Source organism: Mixophyes fleayi, chromosome 6, assembly GCF_038048845.1.
Source record: "Mixophyes fleayi isolate aMixFle1 chromosome 6, aMixFle1.hap1, whole genome shotgun sequence".
Lineage (NCBI taxonomy): Eukaryota > Metazoa > Chordata > Amphibia > Anura > Limnodynastidae > Mixophyes > Mixophyes fleayi.
Genome location: NC_134407.1, coordinates 25,569,115 through 25,597,067, shown reverse-complemented (window position 1 = coordinate 25,597,067; position 27,953 = coordinate 25,569,115). Strand labels below are relative to the sequence as shown.

At 39.5% G+C, this 27,953-nt stretch overlaps 1 protein-coding gene across 2 annotated transcripts in view; it reads right to left on the bottom strand.

Moving 5' to 3' along the window:
• INPP5A (inositol polyphosphate-5-phosphatase A) overlaps positions 1-27,953 on the bottom strand; it is a 306,445-nt gene that overhangs the window by 134,355 nt on the left and 144,137 nt on the right. For both annotated transcript variants that reach the window (XM_075216068.1, XM_075216067.1), the window contains exons 5-6: positions 10,267-10,330; positions 3,377-3,480 (exon numbers count right to left, since the gene is read on the bottom strand). In XM_075216068.1, coding sequence (XP_075072169.1) covers positions 3,377-3,480; positions 10,267-10,330 — 168 coding nt within the window. The remainder of the gene's footprint in view (positions 1-3,376; positions 3,481-10,266; positions 10,331-27,953) is intronic.

The window sequence follows — 27,953 nt, the reverse complement described above, 5'->3', positions numbered from 1 at the left end:
TCTTTGGTCCATATATTGACATTTCCCTCATTAACTATCCATTCAAAACAACGCAGAAGGAGTTTTCAGGCACCTAATATGGTCCAACATAACTACTTTATCCCCTACAGCCCAAGAGAGGCTGCACAGAGGACCAAAATATGGATTAAACATCTACACAAAATACAAAACGCAAGGTAAGAGCACTTTCCTATCTTCCACCTTACAACATGGAGTCTCTCAGGGTTTTAATAATATGATTCCTTCAGGCAGCAGACTGATGGTGAACACAGGCAGTTTCATCTGCTAAAAGACGACATAAATCACAGCTGAGAAAGGAGAGGCAGCAGTCAGGTTATCACCGCACAGCCTTCTCCATGAAAGGTTTGCATTAAAGCATTAGTGAAATTAATTCATCTTTCATAAGAGCTAGCAGCCGTATCCGTGATCTATGATAACAACCGATTTCTCACTATGGCTAAAGAAAAACATATATTTCTATACGGCTCAACCCTGATAGACTACACAAATCTGCTTTTTTTTTTAAATGATCTAACATTATCTCAAGTGCCGCTCCCAAAGGACTGTTCCCTGGCTTGGAGCTCTCCAAGCTGCCTCATAAATTAGGAGGGAAAGTTTTGTTCATTTTCTATGCTGTGGCTTGTAATTATTTTGAATAACATTATATCTCAATCACTGTAATTACTGTTAGATAATCCCTAAACGGCGGCTATAAAAAGAGAGAAGAGGGATCGCTCGACAGCAAGAAAAGAATGTTTTGCATATATTTTAAATTTGCTACAAATCTCTGGCTGTTTATGACACCAGGAAGAAACAGTCCATGCTGTACTGTAATTGCTCGTTAACTGACAGGGCCTATTATCATATTCGCTGAGACAGTGAATGTCCTTACAAAGAGACAATGGCAGCCATTAAATCTCAATTGTCATGTATGTTTGTCCTAATAAACAGCAGCCGTAAATTAAGAGATGACTAGATTGCAATATACTACCAGGCTGCAAATTAAACGTATGGAAAATAGAGCACAGACCTCCATATTCATTCTAAAGTGCTGCGAACCGTTTATAAAGCATATTGAAAGGAATGTTTTCATTAAAAAGTATGCAGATTATAATCGTCATCATTTTAGAACGATGTCAGTTGACGCCAACCTTAAAGAATTATGGTATTTCTAGATCTGTAGAACATCTTGTTAAATAAAATTAACCTCTTTGTACAATATTTACCAGAATAGATCATTTTCACTTCAATATACTAAAAAATGATCGCCATAAATCACACACACAAAAAAAAGTGAATTGTCCAAACGCTCTAATCTGCCAAACAGCAATTTTCATTTAAAATCAAGTGGATTTTTAAGAGGAGCTTCTGCTATCCATTTCAATGGCCCATTCATTTCAATGCGGTTGTGTGCTACATGTAGAAACCCTGGAGGATTTAATGGGCCTATTCAAATGAATGGAGATCTACAGTATTTTTAACTATTACCAGTTTAGTATACTGCATCGGGGTCTTACGGCACCAATCGTCTCTATGAGAGGAGGAGCCCACTCTTGTGTCTTCCTGTGGAGCAACCCAGGCTGTCTGTCGCTCGTGGAGGATTTGTGGGTGGAAGGTTTCCCACCTCCCCCAGAGATTTTCCCATTCATTTCATTGGAGTTATCAGCATGTGTGCTACATATAAAGACCCCATTGAAATTAATTGGCCATTGAAATACATGGGAAATTCTGTTATTACCTCGTTCATCTCAATGGTTCTAAGGCAAAATAGTGTCTGAACTAGTGAGATAATTTTAGCGATTTTCAACGGTGATTTCCTAATGTTATCTTTCATAGACTACAACTGTTCTACTCCTACTCACCAATATTGGTGATTTCAGCGATTTCGTGAAATCTATCAATTTTATGGTTGGTCAAAAAATTGGGGACTTCTGTGATGATCACTGTTTAACACATTTGGCAATTTGAAAATTGCCATGTAAATCACTATTTCTAAAAAGCGTGCTGCCGCGACTCACATCCGGTGCCTCGGACATCCTGGCCTTCTCCATGACACTATTACCGCAATAACTGTAATAATGCGCAGACCGCGCTACTTTTAACAGTAACGCGGCCAACTGAATTCCCCCCATAGATACACATACACACATATACAAAAATACACACATACATACACACACAAATACATATACCAAACTCTGTGTGTATGAGCTTATCTACTTTATTACATTTTCAACCCCAATTTTAAACAAAAGCCCCAGAAAATAATATCCCCTAAAACAGGTAATATAGAACAATGTAAAGGCCCATCATGGATGGGTCACGTTGAATTTAAGCCCATGACCGTGGCAGCGGTTCGCAGAGAGAGAGATGGTCATGCCCCATCCTGCCCCCCAAACACCAGTATTATCTGCCTGGTTGTAATTACCGCTATTATATTAGCATGTTTCCCCTACAGTTTACATATGTGTATATTACACTAAGATTGTTCAGACTTTTCAAAGAGATTCAAGAAATGCGTTTGGGAATAGGGAGATGTCTAAGTGCTGTCCACACAGCCATCAGCATAAGCCAAGACTCAGAACAAATGCCGGACAATCCTGCATGCTCCGTTTACGGCGTATCGCATTGGCGCATGTTATACATTGCTCGCCTGTGAGAACTACACAAGAAATAATCCCGATGCTACGGTACTTATACAGCACTTTTCTTGTCTCTCATACCTAGAGAAAATGTTTTACAATCAGTCACCTGAAGGAGCCTCTTAAACGGAGCTGGAGGCAGTTTTTAATTTGGGTTGTCTTTGCTGGCTGGAAAAGGAGTGCAGAGGAACCGGATTCCTAATTAGCTTCTTGGGTTGATGGATGGATCCAGCGAGTTGTACTAGTATATTGTTTATGAGGAGGATTGAGTCCTATTATATCAAATGTCAGCTGGTCACACACGTCCACCAACGGCCACCACCAGCAGTTGACAGAGGTCACAGAACAGTGACCGCACACGCCAAACGTCTGGGCCTGATTATTTCACCTGGTACCTATATAGCCATATCTGTACCAACCGCATCAGTGGCCAAATTGCTGAAATATCTGGGAATTCGGTAATCATGGCAAACAGACTGCAACACACCAGAAATCCTTGAATCTCCCTCTGCTTATACCATCGGCTTTACATCAAAACCCTTACACTTACTGACAGATATTTTACATACGAATGATCTCAAAATCGTTACATTACAATTGCTTTGCTCAGAAACAAAAAGGAGCTATACAATACTTAATATTCTATTTGAATACAACATCTAGCTGGGCTCTAATATTCACATAAAGATCTAGAAGACGGTGACATATTCAGTGGATGAAGATATCTCACATACCTCTGGGAAGAACTCCTGTGGGAACTTCTCTTTCTCCAGCATGGGCGTGCTCTCTAGTGTGTCCGAGTAGATCTCTTTACCAGTCACTTTTCTGTACTTTTTTGCTAAAAGGGAAAAACAGACACAAAAAGTAACTAAAACAGCGTCTCAATAACTTTGTTAATATTAGCGGGGGTCATTTTCAGGAGGAACTTTGCGGGGTAAAAAACACGTTTTCAAAAATGCCCAAAAATTCCCAAAACTCTGGTGGACAATGATTTATGGAGAAAATCTTGGTAAGTCAGTCCTGAACCCAGGTGAAATTATTGATTTACACATGAAGTGGGTTTATAAGGTATATTGGAATTATTTATATTTACAATGCACATAAACATGTCCCTTATGGGAATGAATGTAGATTTTGATTTGGGCTTCTTCTTGAATTCCTAGAACTTCTGTGCCATTACCCACACATTTCCCACCCTCATCCCATTATACTATTCCAGGAGCTCCCAGACGACTGTGAATCAACATCTTAGGACATTCAACCCTCTACCACCCTCTATTCAGCCTGCATTCATCATGTCATTGTTGTATAACCACGTCTGATAATTTTATATGGCCATTGTTTATCTGATTACCAAGTCCAGCCTGCAATTAGTATGTTATTGTTGAAGAAATACGTCCAATTTCTTTACATAGTCAATCTGAATACCCATTTCATTAATTTACTTTACACAATTATAAGTCTGGTTTTATATAAGCAATTTGATTATTTATCATCAATGGGTCTCTCTAAAGTAACCCTATTTTTACATGTGGACTTATGAATCTCCATTCAAACTCCTAATCTGAACTTTCATTTACCTGGTACCAATTACCTTACTCTAGCAACCATCTGGCCAATTACTTAATTACCAACATCTGGAAACATGGACCAGACCCTATAAATACTGACTAGTATGACTTCATCCATCCCTGAGGAAGCCCATCTGTGTCTACCACAGGCAAAACGCGTTGGGTCATCTTTTCAACTTCATCCCACATACCTAACAAGCCTCGCACAATCGAAAACTTTTGCTACCATCATCTCCAGCATGCTAGAATTCCTTTCATGCTTGCTACAATCACTGCAGTAGAAAAACTGGTTCAGACGGCGGTTACATGAATAGAGCGCGCATGCGCCATCGCTCAAACACACTCCATCTATGGGACTACAGACATCATCCACCCGCCATCTGGGGAGGAAAGGAAGCACCCGAAACTGCAGGAGGAGAACACCGACTGAACTGCGTCTACACCAAAATGTGAGTTCACTGAGGTATCTATACCTTGAACGTCACTTGGACATTTATGGATACCTATCCATCTGGACACTTACGTGATTGATACATATCCTTATAACAGTAACATACTGGTCCATTGAACCCACATATTGTACGTTCTTTATATTATTGAACTCCATCTACGCTATGTTGAATTGGCATCAATTTATTGAAACCACAAGTTTTCTCTGTATGTCTCATCCTTGTCGGCATCACAAGTATTGGAACTTTCAATTGAAACCACTAGATTTAACCTCTGTGCATGTAAATTTTCATTGGAACTATAATTGCTTGAATATACTGTTTGCCAAACTAAATAGGAATCAGGAATTATCATTATATCTCCGCTAACTTTGGGAGACATTGTGCTCACCATATAATATTAATTTGTTACTCAAATTTTGAGCATTGATTCATATTCTTTGTCTGTTCCGGCCAGAACATGTTTATGTGCATTGTAAATACAATAAATTACAATATACCTTATAAACCCACTTCATGCGCCCAGAACCTATATCCATTTACAATATTATTCTGGGAGGGTGGGGATCCCCCTCCATATATATCCAGGTTCTCGTCTGTGGCCGCATTTACACTTTGGAAGGAAGCGCGGACTTACCCACTCTTTTTTCTTATTGATTTACACAACCTATCTGCAAAGGTAAGAACAGTTTAGTGTAGAAATGTATGGCTACTACTCTAGAGCCTACTGTAAGATCATAGGTTTCCTTGATAAGTAATTACCTCCTCAATCCATTACAGACAGGTGCAACTCCTCCTATATCTTTAGGACTATGTACTGATGGGATCTCAAACAGATTAAAAACCTGAGAAGGCAGTAATTTCAGCCACTGTAACATCAGTGGCCTGTGTTTTTATTACCCAGTCCACACTGTGCATTTGCGCCAAGCAAGACTGCAAGCTCTCAATCCCTCTGTGTCTGCTCGGTTAGAGAAGCAACCCACTGCAGAGAAGCGAGAGTGGGCATGATGATCCAAATATAAAATAACTTCACTTATGTCCTGTGTATAACGTATATATATTTATATCTATATCTCAGTGACTGTACTTGATCTTTAATAAGTGCAGTAGTATGAAGTCAACTGATCGCCCATTATGCAAACTACTGGTAAGCAGAGTGCCCTCATTGCCGCCCACAGACCCATAGTGTAACCAGAAAGAATCCGTATTCTTGATTTTGTAAAACACAACATTCTATTACTTTACATGAATGGACGTCTCCCTGGGTATGCCACAGCTAACAACTGTAAACAAACACAATATAATCTGGTGCATGTAGGAGCCCAATAATCCCTAAACTTGTAAGAAACTGGTAGGAACATAGAAGCAGCGTTTACTTACAGAGGTTTAACCCCTGCGCACACCATAGTAAGCAGAGGAAACCAACCTTTTTCCTTTCACTTGTGCTCCTTTTCCTTGTTTACAACAATCAGTAACACCTCAAATGTACAATGATCTTATTGAATCAATATTTCACACACACCTTTATAGGCCACCCTTCAATTTCCAGTTCAAATAAACAATGCATTATATTAATACATGTACACATCAATAAAATCATTTGCTTTTAGTACATTGCAACTTGGAATAAAACTATTTACTTAATATTTCCTACTTTAAAATAAGCACTTACACGCCAGAAAGAAAATTAAACAGGATGTCTTGGCCTCCTGGAATGACAACTATGTGTGCTAAGTGCTGGTAAACATAAAAACTCAATAAAACGTTAAATCAAATAAAATCTCACTGATAACCAAGCTAAACAGGAAGCAATGTATCTCTAAAGGGAAAATAGAATATAGCAGAATTAAGCAAGTGCTTCTACTTTAAGTATTTTTTTTTTTTTTTAATAGTAATCACGCATCCCTGCACCCAGCATAACGCCACGCCTTGGTGACAATGAAATCTCTATCACTGGTGTTAGATCAGAGCTTTTTTGTGTACTAAGTGAGGTTTCCCATTCTGCACTGTATTTCACGTAAACTCGTCAGAATGCCGCAGGCAACTCTGAAAGTATCGCAAGGTTAGAAACTGTGTCTGTTAACTTGCTCTATGTGCTAAAGAAAATTTGGGGAATACTGATTAAAAATATATATATAAAAAAAGTTACTTTTTTTTTTCCTCTTAAAGATGGTGACCTTCAGGAACTTAAAGTTTAGTTCTGAATTGGGCGTAGTGTTGATAACAGATAATAGCTGGCAACACACAGAACAATCCATCTACCTATGGCCCAACCTCAGTCGGATTGAAATATGAAGGAACGGCCATTCAGCAGGGCACCATTTGCGCAGTCTGACAATGATTAGATGCAGTCATTATACAAAGTGATTTGCATCCAAATTCTAAAGTTGCCTAATGGGAAGTTAACAGGAGAGGGGCAATCAAAAAAACCATACTTGCGAACTCTCCCTGAATGTTAGGGAGACTCCCTGAAATAGGGGTGATCTCCCTCACTCCCTGAAGAGTCTGGCAATCTCCCTGATGCTGAGCCAGTACAAGACGTGGTTGGCTTCGCCATCTGTTGCATATTGACACAGTTCAGAAATTGTGTCCTATGTCCATGTATTGATGCCTATGGAGGTGGCCATTTTCATGGAGACCAAGATTTAATCAAAGACTGACAGGTAAAACAACATGACTTCAGTAATGGAGACAGAAATGTAAAAGACACTTCAGTCTCTAGAGATTCATTAGCTGCTTTTCTTTAATGCATAGTTGCCTACTCTCCCGGGATGTCCGGTGTTCTGGGAGACCACCCGGGCTCCCGGGAGAGCAGGGCAACCTCCCAGTTCTCACCCCCGCAATAAATAAGTGGCGGGTACGGGGCTTAATCACACAAATATTGCGTCATTCTAGCCCAACATTATGTGATTCGTCAAGCCCCACCCCCGCATGCCCACCTCCCCTGGGATCTCCCTGAAGCCAACGAGGAAAAGTTGGCAAGTATAAATAAAACTCATGTCTGATTGAAACATATAGTGATAATAGCAGTTCCTATAGAGTCTGGATAATTGAACTGTGTGTGTGTGTGTGTATAGGGAATATAGACTGTAAGCTCCAATAGAGCAGGGACTGATGTGAATGAGTTCTCTGTACAGCGCTGCAGAATCAGTGGCGCTATATATAAATAAATGGTGATGATGATGATTGAAGACTTCAGGTTACCAGTTAGGACAAAACCACATCTCTGATAACTGCCTATTATATGTGACCCCAGTTTTGTCCTATATTAGCAGGTTTTCCCGGCATTGTAGCCAATGCATTTTAAAACTTTAGTAAATATCAACTGTTGAAGCGTGTTTAGGAGAAAGAAGAGTGGGCGCACCGGAAGCCACGCTTCTTTACAAGTAAATGAAAAGCATGAGCATAAGTTCTTACTGTCCTGCAGATGAAGAAACACTGGTAGGGAGCAACGCTTAATTAAAGAAAATATATTCTCATTTTAATTTGTTTTATGGCACATGCTAAATTATGCCCTATCTCCATCAATCTCATTCACCGTCTCCTTGATTAAGAACATAAACTTTTTATGCTCAGAGCCCATTAAACTATTTAAAAGGTGGGAGAGTGGACACCGTGGTCAGATCTTCCTCATTAAAAGTCCAGCATCGTTCTAGTAAAAAAAAAAAATAAATAAAAAAAAAAAATCTTACAAAGTTGTTGCCCAGAAATACAATAAAATGTTAATGGTTTTTTAATAATGCTATCTAATTTTATTTCGTTCAGCGTTATAGATGATGGAGGCTTTTGGCACTGATTAAAAAAAAAGAAAAAAAAAAAAGATTGATGAGTGTAAAAACTTTCAATTGCTATCTCTACAGAAATGCCACTCAAATGTCTCACCATGGTGAGACCCTATACCCTCAATTATAAGAACAGAGGTAATTTGGCTTTTTACAGCTAAGAAAAAAAATACATTAATAAAACGGTATAAATCGAGCCAATTAGTTCATTTCACAGTTATTGCCACTTCATGACGTTTCAAATTAATGTGATGTAAAGGGCCGATTAATGTGGTCTGGCCCCACCGTTTACGATGGGATGTGCTGGAGGAATGAGCTGGCCATAAATAAGATCGGTGACTAATCTGGAAGGTAACCAATTTTATTCTTTATATATAATCTTGAAGAAATGTCAACTACAGCTTCATAAGTAAACTGTATCGTTCCAGTAAATTAAGTATGTAGATCTTAATTCTCCAGATGAATAGGGCAATGAACCATTCTTTTAGTGGGAAGGGGAGGCCTCTGTTTACACAGAGCGCCAAACACTATGTAATAAGCAAATAAAATTCCAGGTTGAACTTGCGACAGTCTTTCAACTAAGGAATAGGGTCACTGTACAAAATTTTTATATAATATGAACGAACAGGTTTACTGGACAATACACTGTCATTTTGTCAAAAGAGAACAGGCCCAGAGAAGGGTCCACACCATAAATGTATAATAATCCTATTTTTTGGGTCACGACACAACAGGATATACGTCTATTACGTCACTTTACATTCTTTTTGCCTTGTGCAGAACTTGGTGGATAAATTAGTTTATTTTTTCTTTTTAAGTTAATAGGGGGAAGGAGATATTTGTGTATAATCTTATATTATTGTCTTCCATGGTTACATTGTTAAAGATGACCCAAAAATAAAACTAATGTTCAGTTTATCACTTATGATAAATGAAGATCTGCATAGGGATGAATGAAATTAAACCCCAGGCTTGTAAGCTTACGTTGCACTTCCCTTCAGAGGTTCGTTTTCTCTGGCTTGTTTAGAATAACATCCAATAGGCCACTTGTTTTACTACACTCCAAGGGGAGAGGCAGAACAAGCTTATATAGCATCCAAGAACAAGAAGTTCTGCTTCTTTTTTGCTGCAGGATATCCATCCATCCTGTCCAGTCACTATGGGGGGAATTCAAGTCTTCCGCAAGTAATGTGGCGCTAAATCTATTACTGTTAATGGGGTAATTTTAACCCTGATTTCTGCTCATGACTCCTTGAGCAGAAACAGGCGTTAAAGATTATCGTATTAATGGTAATTAGGTGCACTATTACCGTAACGTCGATAATAGTGTGCAGGTCGCGTTACTTTTTATAGTAACTTGGCCAATTGAATTCCCCACCCATTATATGTCCGTTAATTATGTGTGGTTTGTAATACATGGTGCAAGAATTACGTTGGCTGCAGGATTCTTCTCCCTTTTTTCGCGATGTCTGTTAGGGTCATTTCTACAAATACCCGGTGTATCGTTTCAGCGAGTTCGCCCTTTGAGACCGGAAGGGGTGTAGTCTAGTTAGCACCTGGGATCTGGGCCGGTTGGCTGTGGTTAGGTTTGGCTGCATAGTGTTGGCTGAACTTGCTTTTGCTGACACTATCATTTATACAAGTAAACCTGTGACCTTAGTTCGCCAAAATTGACACCTGTGTCCATGTCTTAATCCAGTTATTAAGTAGCTATCTTTATTATAGAAGGTGAATGTGCAGAGGGAGATTAACAAACCGCTTATGGATATATCACTGATTACTCATACAGCCCATTGCAGTACATTAAGCCAATATCACTCACCTTTGAAGTCATACTGATAAACATTCTTTAAAGACTCGTGAAGAAAGTAAAAACTTCCCAGCGCCTGAAGGAAAACAAAACATCAGAAACTAATTAGGAAAGCACCATTTGATAACAGGAATTTAGTATATTCAATTATGTTTCAAGACAAATGAAATGATATTGGGCAGTACAGAATTGTTATAGACTTTGCACATATGACCAGCAGAGATCGCTATTTATTGTTTGAAGTGACATTACAGCTTGTCCTGTTCTTGCAGATGTGATTCAACACTACCAAACCGTAACGGCCATGACGCAGAGGCTTCTCCATCTGATAGGGCAATAGATGTGGAGTAGGCTGTGGACTATTATATCTGTGGATGGTTAGATCTAACTTGTGTAAGTTATTTGCACACTAATAGAACTCACTGCTAGATCTAGGAGTGCTGCCACCTACTTTTATGTAGGGAGCCTTAGTTATTTGCACCCAAAGTGTAGGTGTTCGGATATATAATAAGTGTTCTTAATATTGAGAACTTTATAATGGTCTGTAGTACAGAAACGTACAAAATTAAAGCAGAGTAACTCACATTAACAGCAAATTTTGAATGCAAACATTCACCCAGCATATATAAAACAAAATAATTTTTACTGGAAATGACAATAAACATACTGAAATAGAGTTATACTGTACAGTTGCCCAGACCTATAAACTATAGAGATGAAATACTGAGAATTATGTCCAGAATGAACAAGTCAAATTGTTCTGTGCAGCCGTCCATGCCTACAGAAGTAGTACCGCGCAGCAGTACAGAAGTACTAGAGAAGTAGTACCGCGCAGCAGTACAGAAGTACTAGAGAAGTAGTACCGCGCAGCAGTACAGAAGTACTAGAGAAGTAGTACCGCGCAGCAGTACAGAAGTACTAGAGAAGTAGTACCGCGCAGCAGTACAGAAGTACTACAGACGTAGTACCGCGCAGCAGTACAGAAGTACTACAGACGTAGTACCGCGCAGCAGTACAGAAGTACTACAGACGTAGTACCGCGCAGCAGTACAGAAGTACTACAGACGTAGTACCGCGCAGCAGTACAGAAGTACTACAGAAGTAGTACCGCGCAGCAGTATAGAAGTACTACAGAAGTAGTACCGCGCAGCAGTACAGAAGTACTACAGAAGTAGTACCCTGCAGCAGTACAGAAGTACTACAGAAGTAGTACCGCGCAGCAGTATAGAAGTACTACAGAAGTAGTACCGCGCAGCAGTATAGAAGTACTACAGAAGTAGTACCGCGCAGCAGTATAGAAGTACTACAGAAGTAGTACTGTCCAGCTTCAAAAAAATTTTCCCCCTTACTTGCATTTTTTTCCTGTTTCATTGGCAGACAGTGGCCCAAAACACTAATACCCCTGTAGTCACAATCCCCGGACCTCCATTACTGCAGGACCTCGTCATGTCAGGAACAGGCCTTTTGGCTAAATAAATCCGATGTGCCTTCTGCCAACTAAACCACCAAGATTACATGTTGGGAGACAAAAGTATGGTTTCTCAAAAGAGATTATTCGGTTTTTGTCATTGATTGGCAGCACCTTGCGTTTTGCCATTTGAAAACAAATCTGGAACTATGCAGGAGACTGCATTGGCCTAACGGGTAAGCTATAGCAGTAGCAAAGTTGAACCCGCTGGTTGTAGTTTTGATCATGTTGTGAAAGTAGCCTGGCATAAGCAGCCCGTAGACTGCTGATTGGACAGCAACGTCCTAGTACTATTAATAATCCATCCCTCTCTGTTTCTATTGAATAATGCTCGTGTTTTCACTGGCTGTGTGTGTAATATTACAGAGAGGTTTGGAGCAGGCTGGACCAGTCCCATATGCATTTCTTTCTCCGGTCCCATATGCCCTTAAGCCCTCCTACTGTTATTACAATATTCCATTTGACAGAATGTATTATTGGCTTCTCTAATGTCAACACAGACAACGAGTCTTTACTTGCAATTTAGAAAAAAAATAATATATTTTTTTCTTTTCTAAATTGCAAGTGAAGACTTGTTGTAATTTTTTTTTGTGAACACGTGTTCGAAAAACTACACGTATTGCAAAAGGCATTTCTCTAAAACTAAGAAAATCCCCAAAATACTCATAGTAAAATGTCACATAGCCTACATAAAAAATACATCAACTATCGTGCAAATTGTTAAGTGTGTGTGTTGCTTTATTAGATTTCATTTTGGCATGATTGTTACTACTAAAAAGAACAGTTATTGTTAGTGAAAGTGAATTATTTGTCTGATAATTGATGCTGAAATCATAAACAAATGTCAAATAGCATAGTATTACCATGCACTATAAAACACCTGAAATATTGTGCAAACTGTAAATTCTGTTTTGTTTTCTATCAGCAGATTTCATTTTGACTTTATTATTACTACAAAGAACAGTTATTGTTATTGGACGCTACGTATTTGGCTGATAATTGGTGACTGCAATCATAACCAAATGTGGAATTGTCCATTGTTCCTAAAGACAGTACAAAGTCTTTACTCTCAATCCTGTCTATATGTATAAGGAATTGCTGCTGAATCACAAAAACAGAGGCCGATTAGATAATATTGCTAGAATGTACACAGTGCTCACAAAAAAAGATCACCACAATGTTTAGAAAAGGCCAAGTGATTGTGTTGCGTTGTGTCTTTTTACCGCAAGACTGACAGATGCCGGCTGGCAGAGTGTGCTCTTGGCTCAGTGGCTCCTGCATAATTTATGACAAGCTGCACAGATTAAACATTTGCTGATTTGTCAAAAGCGTCTACATGAGGTCCTGCCCATCTCCTTGACATACGAGTTAATCCAAGAGAACATACTGTCACACATTTAATTGATGAGAAGACTTCATTGTGACCTAGGCTGTCTGCTTCAGTTTTTTCTTCCCCATCACATTCTCCGTTCCTGCTTCCAACATTTTTATTTTATTGTAAATTCTTATACAACGTGGCCTCTCCCATGTTGTGTGTCCATGGGTGTCTGGTAATTGTTCTGTTTTGTATGAAAGGTTATCAACACAAGACAATTCTTTAGCCTCTTAACATATTAAAGAGATAAAAGGTATTCATGGCTAGAACAATTTTCCACCCAATTTGGAGATAATTTACAAGACACGGAGTCAGCCTGTCCATTACAGAGGATGGATCACATCACTATAAGTATTATTTATTTAAATTATATCCACCACCACTCATTTGGAGGTACCTCTCCCAAGGATTTATAGTAGTAAAAAAACACCAAGAACCTTTGCGATGTGAAAGGGGGGGGGGGAAGGGGGAGGTGCTGGAGGGAGTTAGCTCTGTTCATTAGAATACTGGCCATCATTAGCATGTTAGACTGACAGGTGGGTGGAGCTAACTCTCTCCAGGGTCGCCTCCCATTCACGGGGTTCCTGACCTGTGTAGCACTTCAGGACCAGTGCCTGACAAGGAGGGGTGGTGACGCTGAAGCAGAGCACTGCCCAATCTTACCGTTTGGAGTAAAAAAAAAAATCCTATTGGTAATCAAGATACCATAATCATTAATATGAAAAATAAATAAAAAAACCCACGTCATCCAAAAGACCCTTAAAGCATGCTCCATGAAAAGGAAACATATGTAAACTGACCATTTCTTTTCAAAGTTTGAAAGACTTGAATCAAATTAGTAATATGTATAGATATTGTACTGCATATAATCTGGTGTTGCACACACTAACAACTACTTCGCTTTGTACTTTGCTTTTAGACACCGGACAACCTGTCCGGCACACTGAATAATCAACAACTCAGACTTAAATACTTTACACTCCTCCAGCTCAATGGACAGGCGACACTTCCACTTGGCCTTTAAAAAAAAAAGCATTCTCTGCAGGTGCTCTGCTTGATTACTCTCACTGCAGACACACCTCGTCAGCTATGAAAAAAGAAGCCTTTTAACCACTCCAAAATACGCAACTTAAATCACACTCTATACTATTATTTTGTCACACAAGCCCTCCACCTGTATATCTTAGAACTTGTCTTGCTCTGCAGATTATCAGCTGAATAACTAAATCCTCTCTTAGAGGCCTGTGGCAAACAACTCTATATATCTTTACAGATCTTGAAATACTTAATATAGCACTGCATAAATAGTATTTATACTTCAATGTTGAGTGCAAACTGTTGGCGAAAGTTATCAGCTATTTTTTCGACTTTAAAGAAAAGAAAAAAAAAACCCAGGATAATGGCTGCTGTCTTGTAAGAAGTTTTTAGTTTGGAAAATATTATAACATTATCGCTTGTATCTTCAGGTGCGCTACATCCAAGTTGAATTTTGGGTTTACTGGTCCTTTGAGAGGCTCATAATAGTCAGCAGCCTCCCTAAAACCAACCAGCAGGATGTGGGTCACCTGGGACTGTTCAGCTAATGTCCAGCCACCACTAGTGGCGAGGGCTTGCTGTGCCAACCAGCAGCATGTGGGTCACCTTGGACTGTTCACCCACCACAAGTGGCGAGGGCTTTCTGTGCCAACCAGCAGGATGTGGGTCATATGGGACTGTTCAGCTAATGTGCAGCCACCACAATTGGCGAGGGCTTGCTGTGCCAACCAGCAGGATGTAGGTCATATGGGCCTGTTCAGCTAATGTTCAGCCACCACAATTGGCGAGGGCTTGCTGTGCCAACCAGCAGGATGTGGGTCACCTTGGACTGTTCACCCACCACAAGTGGCGAGGGCTTGCTGTGCCAACCAGCAAGAGAGTCCTGTCTGCGAGCTGGACGCTTCTGCACCTACAGCTCAGATCATGTTATCGGCTTAGAGAATGACCAGAGCCAGTTGGTAGCTGTGTTTTTTGTCTCCCAGGGGGTATTGACAAAACGCTATATTACAATACGCTATCAAAACACAGATCTACTCAGACAAGCTCTCCAAATTTACTTCTGCTCTGAACAAACACGCAATGCATTACCTCAGGCTCCGAGACCAAGCTTATATGATAGTCTGAATATTAAAATAAATATATGTCAAATAGATTGCCTATAATGACACAGAAACCGTAATTCATGCAGTCATAAAATCCATAATTAGCCTGAATGAATATTGAAAGTTAAAGTTCAACAGAACTTTTGAAATGTTTAACCTGCTCTATCAATACAGTTCAATGATTCCATTTGTTAATGGCCGTCCCATAGATGGAATATTAATCAGGTCGGGTCTGTGCTGACAGGAAGCCCTTATCTCTAACTAGTCCCTTCAACCCAAGTGTGTGTCAACAGTATTTGTGTCATGTCTGACACTATTGATCACGTGTCTGTTTTCTTAAAACACAAAAAAAAAACCCTCCCACAAACAATGAAAAAATATTTTACATGTTTATAAAGCAGACTGTCAGGAACGCACATTAATTTCCCATTAGGAGTGATGCAGTCTATTATACACCATCAGGAAACAAGCAGCAACCGATTTCTGTGAAATTTACATTACAGTGTCCAAACACCACAGGCAGACATCTCCTGCCCATTAGACATAATTTATGTAGCAATTATCTTAACACAAGATGAGGATAGGTGATATGTTTCTACCCCTCTGCCAGCAGAAGAACAATTGTTACCGTTTATCCATAAAGCGACGCCGCAGCGAGGTACATGGCTGTCCCCTGTAAATATACAAAATATCCCCGAATACTAATGTCATTATATGAACACTGCTCTGTATCAAGCTGTTCAGGAAATCAGTGTAATGACAGTGATTACATTATGTGAACAGATTCACACTGCTAAGCAAGATACGTAGAGGGCTCTTGGCTGCTTTGTTGTGCAATTAGCATTATTACACAGACGCTGATGATGGGGGGTGATATCTATGGAATCATTTCGCTCTGTAAACGTTATTTAGTTGATCCTTGGGAACATGTGATCAATGTTTATATAAAAGCAGGACAACAGTAGACTAAAATTGAACTACTAAGCTCCTTTTTACAGAGGTCAAATTGCTTAGTCCCTCCTTAATATATAATATAATACTCTGCTTTCATACAAATTTCTGTACCAGACTCACAGCTCTGTCCAGGCCTTAGACTAACCTAACATGGCTGGAGAGCCCACAACCAAGCGCTTTATCCTTACGGGTGGACACTGGAGCCTCAGAGCACTCAACCCCCGGCAAACAGTGCAGCGTTATAATCAATAGGAAACACTCTTATTGTAACTAAACATCAAGTTAGTTTATTGATCCTAGTCAGTAACTATGGATTTGGAATGGTAACACTGGTCATGTTCCAAGAAATGTTTCAAAGATGTTCATGCAAATGCAATCACAAAGACAAGGAGTAAGAATTGCCCTTCCTTTTCTGTGACTTATTATATACTTATATACATTGGGTTTAGAGATATAGATATAGAGAGATATATATATAGATATATACATATACACACACACATATACACACACAGCCGTATATACATACATATATTTTTTTTATTTAATCGTTGTGCTATTGAAAGTTTACTTGGATCATATGTACTCCAGACTTGTCATATTGCAACTATTTATCCCCTTAGTGTGATCATACAGGATGAAGATAATAGTATGGTTATTATAATTCTATAATAATTATTACTTTATTACACAAATATTCAAATATTCTTAACTTAAAAGATTGATGTTCGAGAAGTTTGTTCGCCAAGTACCTAAAAACAATTGTGTCCGTGTGCGGGTTGGCTGACTGACTATAATTAAGCGATCTATTTTCAGCATCTGCCGACTGTCCCGTTTATCAGTTTCAGGTTGTTCCGTGTATGTACAAGTTGTTTAATTAAAAGAACATTTGTGAACAGATCATTAAATTATTGCTGGAGGAGCTATATTTTTCTTTCCTTGAAGACCGTGAACATAAACGTTACTTTACTTGTTCTATTTAGAAACAAAATTTTCCAAAATGTACGAACCTACAGGTACATCTAATCTGTCCTTTATTTGCACCTTTTTTTTTAGCTTGGGGGAGGGGGGGGTATTAGGATTTTTTAGTTTCTCTCAGGATCAGTAGTATGGTATAAAGCATCATCACCACCATTTATTTATATAGCGCCACCAATTCCACAGCGTTGTACAGAGAGTACTTGTCATTCATATCAGTCCCTGCCCCATTGGAGCTTACACTCTAATTTCCCTAACACACACACGTTAATTTTGTCAGCAGCCAATTAACCTAACAGTATGATTTTGGAGTGTGGGAGGAAACCCACGCAAACATGATAACGTTCCCCATCCAAACTAATGGAGCTTCGAGAAATATTGTAAGAGATTGGGCGAAAACTGCAGTCCAGGTGCAAAGTTGACTGAACAACAACTGACGTTCTTGACCATGTCTGCACCTTCTATGCACTGAGCTGCTGTACAGGGGTATCTAATAAAGTGACCACTGAGGGTAGGTCCACCTTGTCTGTCTTTTACAAAAACAAAAACATGAAAAAAGTTTTTTCTCCCAGAAAGGTGGACATATTCTTTAAAAAAACAGCACATTATTTAGAAAAACTGGATAGGAGAAAAAGAAAAAAAAAAAATATATAAATACAAATATGATTCATTGTAATAGAAAGCAGATTGTGACATGACCTTTCCCCTGTAAACATCATATCTATTATATAGCCCATTCTGTCTGAAAATAACAGTGTTAGAGCAAATCTAAAAGGTGTATATCTGTCACCTATACTCCCAGCTCACTTAATCAACTACACCTGAATGCAAAGCAAAAGCCTATTACTCATTAAAGGTGGAGAAACTGGCCTAGCACACAAATCAACAGTCATTAGAATGTACTTGATCACTTTTTATTTGCAAACAAATTAGGTGCCCAGCAATTTATCATTTCCAGAATTAGACTTATCAGCAAAAGCACATATCATTAAAAGACTGTTGTGCTCTTTCTTCAGTCTGTCCGGTTGGTTGTGACACAGATAGGAAACCAGAAACAAGAAAAACTGTGCAACTGAATTTAACCCTTGTATCCTTAGATTATCAGTGCTGACCAACACAATTGGTGTGAACGAGGTAATGCTTTAAAGACAAAATGAGGACCTATCATCCAATAAATGGAGCGACGCTAATTATCTAGAGAGAAAGGGGTTAATCTTTTCATTATTATTCATTTAGCTCTAGTGAAAAGCTTATCAACACTATCTGAAGAACAAGGTGCAATAAAGATATAAATAAGTTGTTACAACAAAGGGCAGCATAATAAGGCCAGCTCTGGATCAGGTTGTGGGAATTACTCGAAGCTGATACCACATTGCATTTATCATTGTATGTCCTATTGTTCTTATACTCTAGGAATTGAGAAGAGACAGCAAAATTTCAACATGACATCACCATTGAGAGCTGTAAAGTGGAGCTGAAGTACACACTGCAGGGTTTCCAACCAACTACCGGGCCAGTTAAATGATAAACCACCGTTCGGATCGATATCGCATTAGCGTGTCCACTGCAACAATGAACGATCATCGGTTCCAAAGCTCATCGTATTGTTTCATTTTATTTATAAACTGGACTAACAATGTCATTCAACAATGGAACGATGTTGTTCCAGTCCTGCAGTGTGTACGCACTCACGACCGGCAGTGTCCATAGATCTCTATGGAGTGTGCAGAGTCACAATCTATTCAGCTGATGGTTAGGACAGATGAAGAGCACAAATCTGAAAGTAATTCTGGTAAAACGTGTATAGTGTGTACACAGGAATCGGCTGATCAGGACTTTTTTCTTCTTCTGTTGCTGGTAAACTTGTTAATTGATGTCGCATCGCAACAAATTTTCTGTAGTGTGTACCCAGCCTTAGAAAGGACTGCAAAGAAGCCCCATAGGAATATTATTAGCACAGATCCATATAGCTTGCTTGCATTTTTTAGTCTGAATTTTGCGTTGCACACATGATGCGTCAATAATCATCAACCTCAAAATCTGTACCCAGTTTATGGAGGTGCAAAATGTAAGTTACATAGTGAACAAATTCATCTGCAACAGGAGTGCACAACTTGCCCTGCATGTGCTTACTGTTCTTCACCTGAACTCTAGTGATCCACCTCTTCAACTGCAAGGGCCCACGCAAGATACATGCAACGTTACTAGGACGCTAGGCGCGCACATGTGCATCATTTGCGGATGCTTTTCTAATGCAGTTATGTTGTAGAAATACAACAAAAAGTTCTTCTTTATATTGAATTCCAAGGTTATTTGGTGATTTACGAAAAAAAAAAGAAAAAAAAAAAAGAAGGAAATTGTACAATTGTCCACAATAATTCAGCCACTAGGTGCAGTCTATTGCTCGTATTACACTTTACCATGGTTCGTCATGCAGTATAATTAATCCCACTTAGTACAATGGATTGTTTTGGTAAAAGAACACATGGAAATTGAACGGCAAATTCAATAACAGAAAAAAAAATGGATCATTAAAGTGCTCGTTAGTTTAAAAAAAAAAAAAAAAAAAAAAAAAAAAAAGGGCAGAAGGTAAACACAGTGAAATGGGAAACCATACATCTCAGGTGTTACTTCCAGGTCATTTGTGTACCATGTGGTAAGAGCTAGTTAGCATGTCGGAGTCAGCTCAGGCTTGGCCCACACGTACAAACCTCTGTAACTGCCTCAAAATGAGAGATGATTGATTTACAAAGCACCATATTCTACATTTCAGATGCCCGGGCTAAACATGAAATAATTGGACAAAGTTGTTCCCCTGTCTGACCCACCACAATCAAGCCCCTTTCAAGGTTGACTGGCTCTATGAGAAATATGTGCATAATTTCATTTTGTCTGCCGTCCAACATTCAATGTTAGAAGTTAATTAAATTGCTTGTCCATTGTATTCATCCACTTACAAAGTTAATGATATTCTGCTGCTGAATTAAAGAGAATTTTATAAAGCTTGCTCTATGGAAGCTGGCAGACAATGTATTGAGGAGCTGAACTCTGTCAAAGTTTCTGATTGCTGCCCCTCTAATTAGGAGACAAAATAAATGTTTTCAGGTCTGCCAATGCAGAAGACAAGCCATCATGACAGGCTAAATGTATTTTATTTTTTTACAATAGCAACTTAATAATAGCTATAGCTCGGCCATAATAAATTCCACTAGATTAATAAACCTGTTAAATTAGTGAATTACAATAACAAAGATAAAATGTAGTACAAGAAGACAGCACCCCCAGAAAACAAGACAAGGCCCGCTAGGAAGAGACAAGGGGCTTTCTCAAGGACACACTGACAGAGGAACTGCAAATTAGCTTTGCAATAGTTTAGAGGCTCTGGTCTAAATGGATACTGTGACAGGAGCGGATTTCAGTTTATTTTGTTAATTTGAAGATGCTGTTGAGCATAGACTTGTTTAATTTTGTACTTTACTGTCATTTCTGTGTTACTTCTAGACACTGCCCTCTGCCCCTGCTGATTAATTCTTTGCAAGTGGAAAAGGAAAATCAGACCGCCTACTCCAGCAATAGTAGATTAAAATGTTTCCATTCAATTCAACTAAAGGAAATAAGCAAAATATCAGCTATATACTGTACAACACCCTCTTATCCACAATACAAAGCCTTTACTATCCCCTCTTATCCACAACCCAATGTCTTTACTATCCCCTCTTATCCACAACCCAATGTCTTTACTATCCCCTCTTATCCACAACCCAAAGTCTTTACTATCCCCTCTTATCCACAATACAAAGCCTTTACTATCCCCTCTTATCCACAACCCAATTTCTTTACTATCACCTCTTATCCACAACCCAAAGTCTTTACTATCCCCTCTTATCCACAATACAAAGCCTTTACTATCCCCTCTTATCCACAACCCAATTTCTTTACTATCACCTCTTATCCACAACCCAAAGTCTTTACTATCCCCTCTTATGCATAATACAAAGTTTTTACTATCCCTTCTTACCCACAATCCAAAGTCTTTACTATCCCCTCTTATGCACAAGCCAAAGTCTTTACTATCCCCTCTTATGCATAATCCAAAGTCTTTCCTATCCCCTCTTATGCACAAGCCAAAGTCTTTACTATCCCCTCTTACCCACAATCCAAATTCTTTACTATGCCCTCGTATGCATAATCCAAAGTCTTTACTATCCCCTCTTATGCATAATCCAAAATCTTTACTATCCCCTCTTATGCATAATCCAAAATCTTTACTATCCCCTCTTACCCACAATCCAAAGTTTTTACTATCCCCTCTTATGCATAATCCAAAGTCTTTACTATCCCCTCTTATGCATAATCCATATCATTCCTATAACCTTCTATATCCACAACAAATTGTATGAGAGAATCCTAACGATGCTGAAATAGCCGGAGTCAGAAAATACTTCATGGTGCAACTGGCAGAGAAAACAAAACAAAGAACTTGGCCTGTGCACAACTATCCTGTATAGGAGATATGCAGTTTTGACAACTAGGATTCATAGAAACAAATATATGTCCACACTTGTGTGCATTTTGTGCTGGCACAGAATCTACATTAATTGTGTCCTCCATCAGAAATGATGAATATAATTAAGAATCCAACAGAGTTCACAGTCACTGCTAACCGATGACCAAATCATCAGTAGACCAGGGCGGTGACACCCTACAACGATGTGGAGGTCTTGGTAATAAAACTAAATGGGTTGTTTGTCTTTCTGTACAAGATTAACACACGTTTTATTCTCATTTGTTAGACTGCACACAGCATCGTGTTAAAACTTATTGTGTATTTTATTAGACATGTTAAACACATTGAGGGATTTTAAGCAACCAAAATGTTCAAGTTTCACAACCATAGATCATACAATGGGGCGAAGCGAACACAAAACACTATAGTGATGTAAAAGGCTGCTTACATATTATGATGATTTATACTCTTAGGTAAGCACCAAAAACAACTTAATTTTATGAAGTGCCTCTGTGCTTCAAACAAAGCCAAAGTGCATTTCAAAATATGCATATTTCACAGTTAACTTTACAAAATTACAATTCAGTAAGAAAAATGCCTGTCCCATTAAACCTTTTAGTACCGCAAAATAGAATTCCAATTTCTAGCATGCATCCAATTATAAAATTAGCTTTATTACATTATGCCACTTTGTATATCAAAAAGGTTATGCAAAACAAAGGTAATCCATACATTTTCTCATTAATTAAATCACATGGGACGTTTATGCCATTAATAAAATCCTCAGCCTTTTGATCCCTTAACATCATTATCCTTTCAATACCATAACTGAATTCACACAGATTACAATAGCGGATGCATAATGCAGATGATCTAACATAATTAAAATGAAAGGCATTTTCATGGGCACAGCCAACACCACACTCTGTCCACTTATGAACAAGGCTCTTTGCAGTATGAGATTTCTTTGCACATAAAAATGCACCAAATGATTTTTAAATGATACTAATTACATCTTATAAAGATTTGCACTGTGTTCATTTTCTCCTGTGTTTTCATGTTCTGCCGTTATGCTCGTTAAATTTCATCACAATAGGATGAGTCTAGGAACCAAAATGTACAGCAGGTATATTCTATGAGGAAATTTGTTTTCTGCTATGAGGTACGACTAGTTAATGCACTCAGACCATCCATCGGACAGGTCATATGAGCTAACTGAGCAATGTGTGTGATGCCAGGAGAGTGGGCATGGCCAGGCTGACTAGCCTGAAGTCGTATGCAGTCATGTGATAAGATGGCGGTGGGTGGGGTCAAAGCAGGACAGAAGAAAGCAGATGAGGAAAAGGTCAGAGAACAAGTCCATCTATGGCGTACAGCCAGCGGAGGCGGATCTTTTATGGGCCATGCCAATATCCCAGAGTATGCAGCCTATCAAATCACTGTGAACCAGTGACATCACGATACTTGCCAACTTTTATGACCTCTCCGGGAGATCCTAGAGTGGACAGCACTGTATAGCAGGGGGCAAGGCCTAATAACGCCAATCCCCAGCCCCACCCCTGTAGAGATCCAGGGAGTTGCCCACTCTTTCCCGGACATTCTGGGAGAGTAAGCAAGGATTTCTTACTCGGAAACACTGCCTACAATGTGTGTAGGGAATGGGTATAACTTAATGAGCTCTCAATTATAAGATTTCAATCGCACAAAATGTGGGAACTGTCTCATTCTGGAGCGCTAGGAAAAAAACGTATGTAGCGCTGGCAGACACGGACGTCTGCACATGCGCATTAGGGAACTGTAGTCGACCAGGAACTACAATCCCCGGTTTGCACTGAGCTGCTGCCGGAGGATTCAGTAAGGGCTAAGGTGTAAGAGGAAGGACTTTAAAACGGTCAGTTGGAGTGCAGCAGTTGAAAGAAGAGAAGGAGTATGGAAGAGAGCAAGAAAAAACAGAGCTGACTGAGAAATGAGTGTACCCCTGTACTACTACTACTACTTGGGAGCAAAACAGAGGGAGCAGACAGGCAGGACAGAGACTCAATGAGAGTACCAGAAGAGGAGGGGGAGCAGTATCTATTAGACCACTGTTTATAGAGGAGCCATATTGCTAAATAGGAGCTGTTGGTGACGGGAATACACCCGTCAGTTGTTTAAAGTAAAAGTCTGGAATAAAGAAAATACCCCAGAGAGATAAAGACACAGTGAGAAGAAGGAAAATATCTTTTGAAAAGAGAAACAACTGGAGTCCTGACTGGAAAAAGCCATCTTGGACTAAAAGGCTGATAGTTCTATGGATAAGTAACATCTTATCTGTTTATTGATTTATCGGGACTCTGTATTATACCAGTAGTCAGATAGGGACTAGGTGGGGAGGCCTGAAGATTGCAATGTAAATGAACACTTTTGCTGGACTGAGATAATATTAATGGGAATTAGTGAAGGGACAGTTAGTTAGGGAGCAGAGACTGAATTACATGTATGAGAAACTGTGCAGACCAGCTCACTATCCTCTCAGTCACATACAAGAGAAATTCACAAACCTGTGGTGTAAGGAGCCTATGATATTGAAGTGACTATATGGTCATGTCTAAGGGATAGATGGTGAAATCAAAAGTGTAAACATATGTCTATTTATGCTGCTGCACTTATTTCATGTTAATGGTTTGATTTAGTTATATTTTCCAGATGATTGTAATTTAAAGAGAGGTACCTCTTAGTAGTAGAATAATAGAGGAGAGAATATATATGTATGGTAGTATAGGTATTATATAGTACTATTTATCTATTATATACAATTGTTTGTTTAAACTACAATTTATATTTTTTTATTTCAAATATTAGAAAATCCCTTTAGAAGCTTATACCACTAATAAATGTACCAGTGTGGCTTCTAAAGATGATTCATGTGGGATATTATTCATTAGTGAGTGCCTTTGGTCCAGTGAAGGGGGGCGGAGGGTTCCCTGGTCTCCCCTCTGGTGTTGTTACAACCAGGACACTACTCAAAGAAGACCCTTCGGTAATCAGACCAAGGTGGAGGCACTGCGCAATCTGGGATACAAGGCACTGAATTAATTTGCAGACCGCAAACACAAATTGATATATACACCCTAACCGGAAAAAGGGGTGTTACAAGTATGAATATTATTCACAGATACCAAACACAAGCTCCATCAATTATCTTCTAAAAATGCTCAAAAATGAGCATTTTTGAGCATTTGAGCATCCAGAAAATCTTGCTGGAATTCTTGCTGCAAAACCCAAACTACATTCAATACTAAAAGTAACCATGCCCCCCCTCCCCCCCAAAAAAAAAACCCAAAACAAAACACACAGCCAAGGACAAATTTATGTAAGACAACACAAAGTTTATTGAATAAAAGAAACACAAATCACAGACCAGAACAGATAAAAAAAAAAAAAAAAAAAAGTACAGAAAAAAAATAAATTATCTAGCAGCTAGATGGTTAAGCTAACAGAGGTTAATAAGGACTTAAAAAAATTGGGCAATACACATTAAATTTAAAAGAGCATTCCCTTCAGCTCTTCTTGTTCATCTTAATGCATCAGCACTGACAAAGTACAAAATGGTGACAAATGGCTTCAAAAAATTGAAAATGAAAAACAAGGGGGTGAGAGGGTAAAGGTAGCATGGAGGGGCAATCTGCTTATAGAATGGGTGATTGAAGTAGCTGTCTATGTGACACCAGGCAGGGAAATGAAAACCATCAACCTCAGAGTGAATTAACGGCCTCAAACCTTAGACAATCTTCTGTTACTGTACATTAATAGACTACTATTGCTGATGAGTTTTCTGCTGCCTAAAAAGCACCTGGCAGAGATTCCTAGCGACTAGAAAGGATTGTGACACGGGTAACCATGTCTGGAGGAAGAGAAGCACACAGAGGTCCAGGCGGGCGATGCCAGGGAGCAGCGCAGGGCAACTATCATTAGGAGTAAGTGAAGACTAGAGGTTTCAGTATAGAATACAGTTTCATTGCAAATAAAGTATCACTGGTTTAAACAGGTAAAATTGAAAACAATAGCACACCAAATCACAACAGGCTGAGAAGGCACTGTGCACATCCGTGGTATACTATTAAGCACGCCTTCAAGCAAGGCACCATAGGAAATTGATGTAAGTAAAAGGGAAGGAGTTCTGTCCACTTTTATATGCCAATGGTCTAAGTTTAGACATACGATCACAGTTCCTATAGCTCTCCAGTGACATACTCTACCATAGTCGTCATCATCATTATCTATTTATATAGCGCCACTAATTCCGCAGTGGTGTACAGAGAACTCACTCACATCAGTCTCTGCCACGTTGGAGCTTACAGACTAAATTCCCTAACACACAGACACAGACGGAGAGAGACGAAGGTCAATTTAATAGCAGCAAATTAACCTACAAGTATGTTTTTGGAGTGTGGGAGGAAACCGGAGAACCGGGAGGAAACCCACGCAAACACGGGGAGAACATACAAACCCCACACAGATAAGGCTATGGTTGGGAATCGAACTCATGACCCCAGTGCTGTGAGGCAGAAGTGCTAACCACTAAGCCGACGTGCAGTCCCACCAACCAGCCAAATCCAACCAGGAACTTGAGGGCCAGAAGCCTTTCAGTATTTCAGTAATTTAAAAGGCAAACCAATAATTTGGCTGTTAAATAGAACAGTACAGGAAGAGCTTGCTGTGCCCTGAAATGCTGACCTATCTCCGTCCCCCAGCCACAAACATCGATACTGCTGCTCATATTGGTCCTATATTGATTGAGGCCACACACGTGATGATCCTTTAGAATGGTCTGATTATCTGGCAGATTATTGGTTTGTGATCATCAGATGCCAGCAGAGTCTTCTCAGTGGTACCAGTGACATTACTAAGGCCGGCATCCTTCTTAGTATTGCTCTGAAAAATACCATTTCCACTGTGTGTAGGCAATTGGCATAATTTAATGAGCTCTTAATTAGAAGATGGTTTCAAGTGCATACAATTATGATTGGTGTCATTCTGGAGCACCAGATCGCTGCCGCTGTAGGATAGGGACACCTACATGTGGGGTCAAACCAACTACGGGATCTTACATTTAGCACGGGAGCAGAGTGACAGGATAGGCCTGTGTTTGGCCAACTTAAGAGTTAGACAAACCCGTCCTGTTAGTGTCGGTGTGATTACATTTTGCATGGACTGAGGTGTTACACCGTGTTCTGCAGAAGGTCAACACAAACTCTGGGTTCTGCTTTGTCACTACGCTGTAGTTCTAAATTTGCATTTTGCCAAATTTATAATCTATGAATAGAGCTTAGACTAAGACCATCAATACCAGTAAAATGTTAAATTATTCTTATTTAATGTAAGGAATCCACATTATAGTGTGAAGTAGAGGTGAGTGAAAGGGGGTAGTATAGCACTTCAGAAGCGTTGGGCACGGCCTCCAGAAAATGGTGTGTGCAGTAATGGATCCTTTGTGGGCAGTACAGTAACATATTATACATTTTGGAAAGAATTCTGCTTGTGTGGATGAGCCCTTAGGTTTATTGGTCCTTTAACTTGAGAGACAAGAGCGCTTTCATTTGCTGGATAAACAACTTATTTCACCTGATCAAGACCAGGCTGGATCACTACTAAATAATACAATTCCTTTTGTATAGCTCTTTAGACCTGGAAGACCAAAAATGTTTACACTTCTATTAATAATGTTCACATGTGATCATAACTTCCTCAGATTGATGCCCACAACTGATGGTATAAAAATCAATCTGCATTCCTAGGAACTAGCTGCCATATCTCTTTGATGCTTCAATTCAGAAATGTTTGCTGCAGCTAAACAAGCATATAATCACCTGACAATATCATTGTTCTAGAGGAGCAACATGGCTGACTAACCAGCATAGTCACTACTAACGCTGCTTCTCACGCATATGTTTGTGTCGAAACACTAGGGTGCAGTACAGAGCTATAACATAAAAGAAAACTGTACTAAAATGCATTTAATGTAATCAGAGATAGAGCGGTCGATCCACCAGAGACCGAGTGCTCGATCCACCAGAGACCGAGCGGTCGATCCACCAGAGACCGAGCGCTCGATCCACCAGAGACCGAGCGGTCGATCCACCAGAGACCGAGCGCTCGATCCACCAGAGACCGAGCGCTCGATCCACCAGAGACCGAGCGCTCGATCCACCAGAGACCGAGCGCTCGATCCACCAGAGACCGAGCGCTCGATCCACCAGAGACCGAGCGCTCGATCCACCAGAGACCGAGCGCTCGATC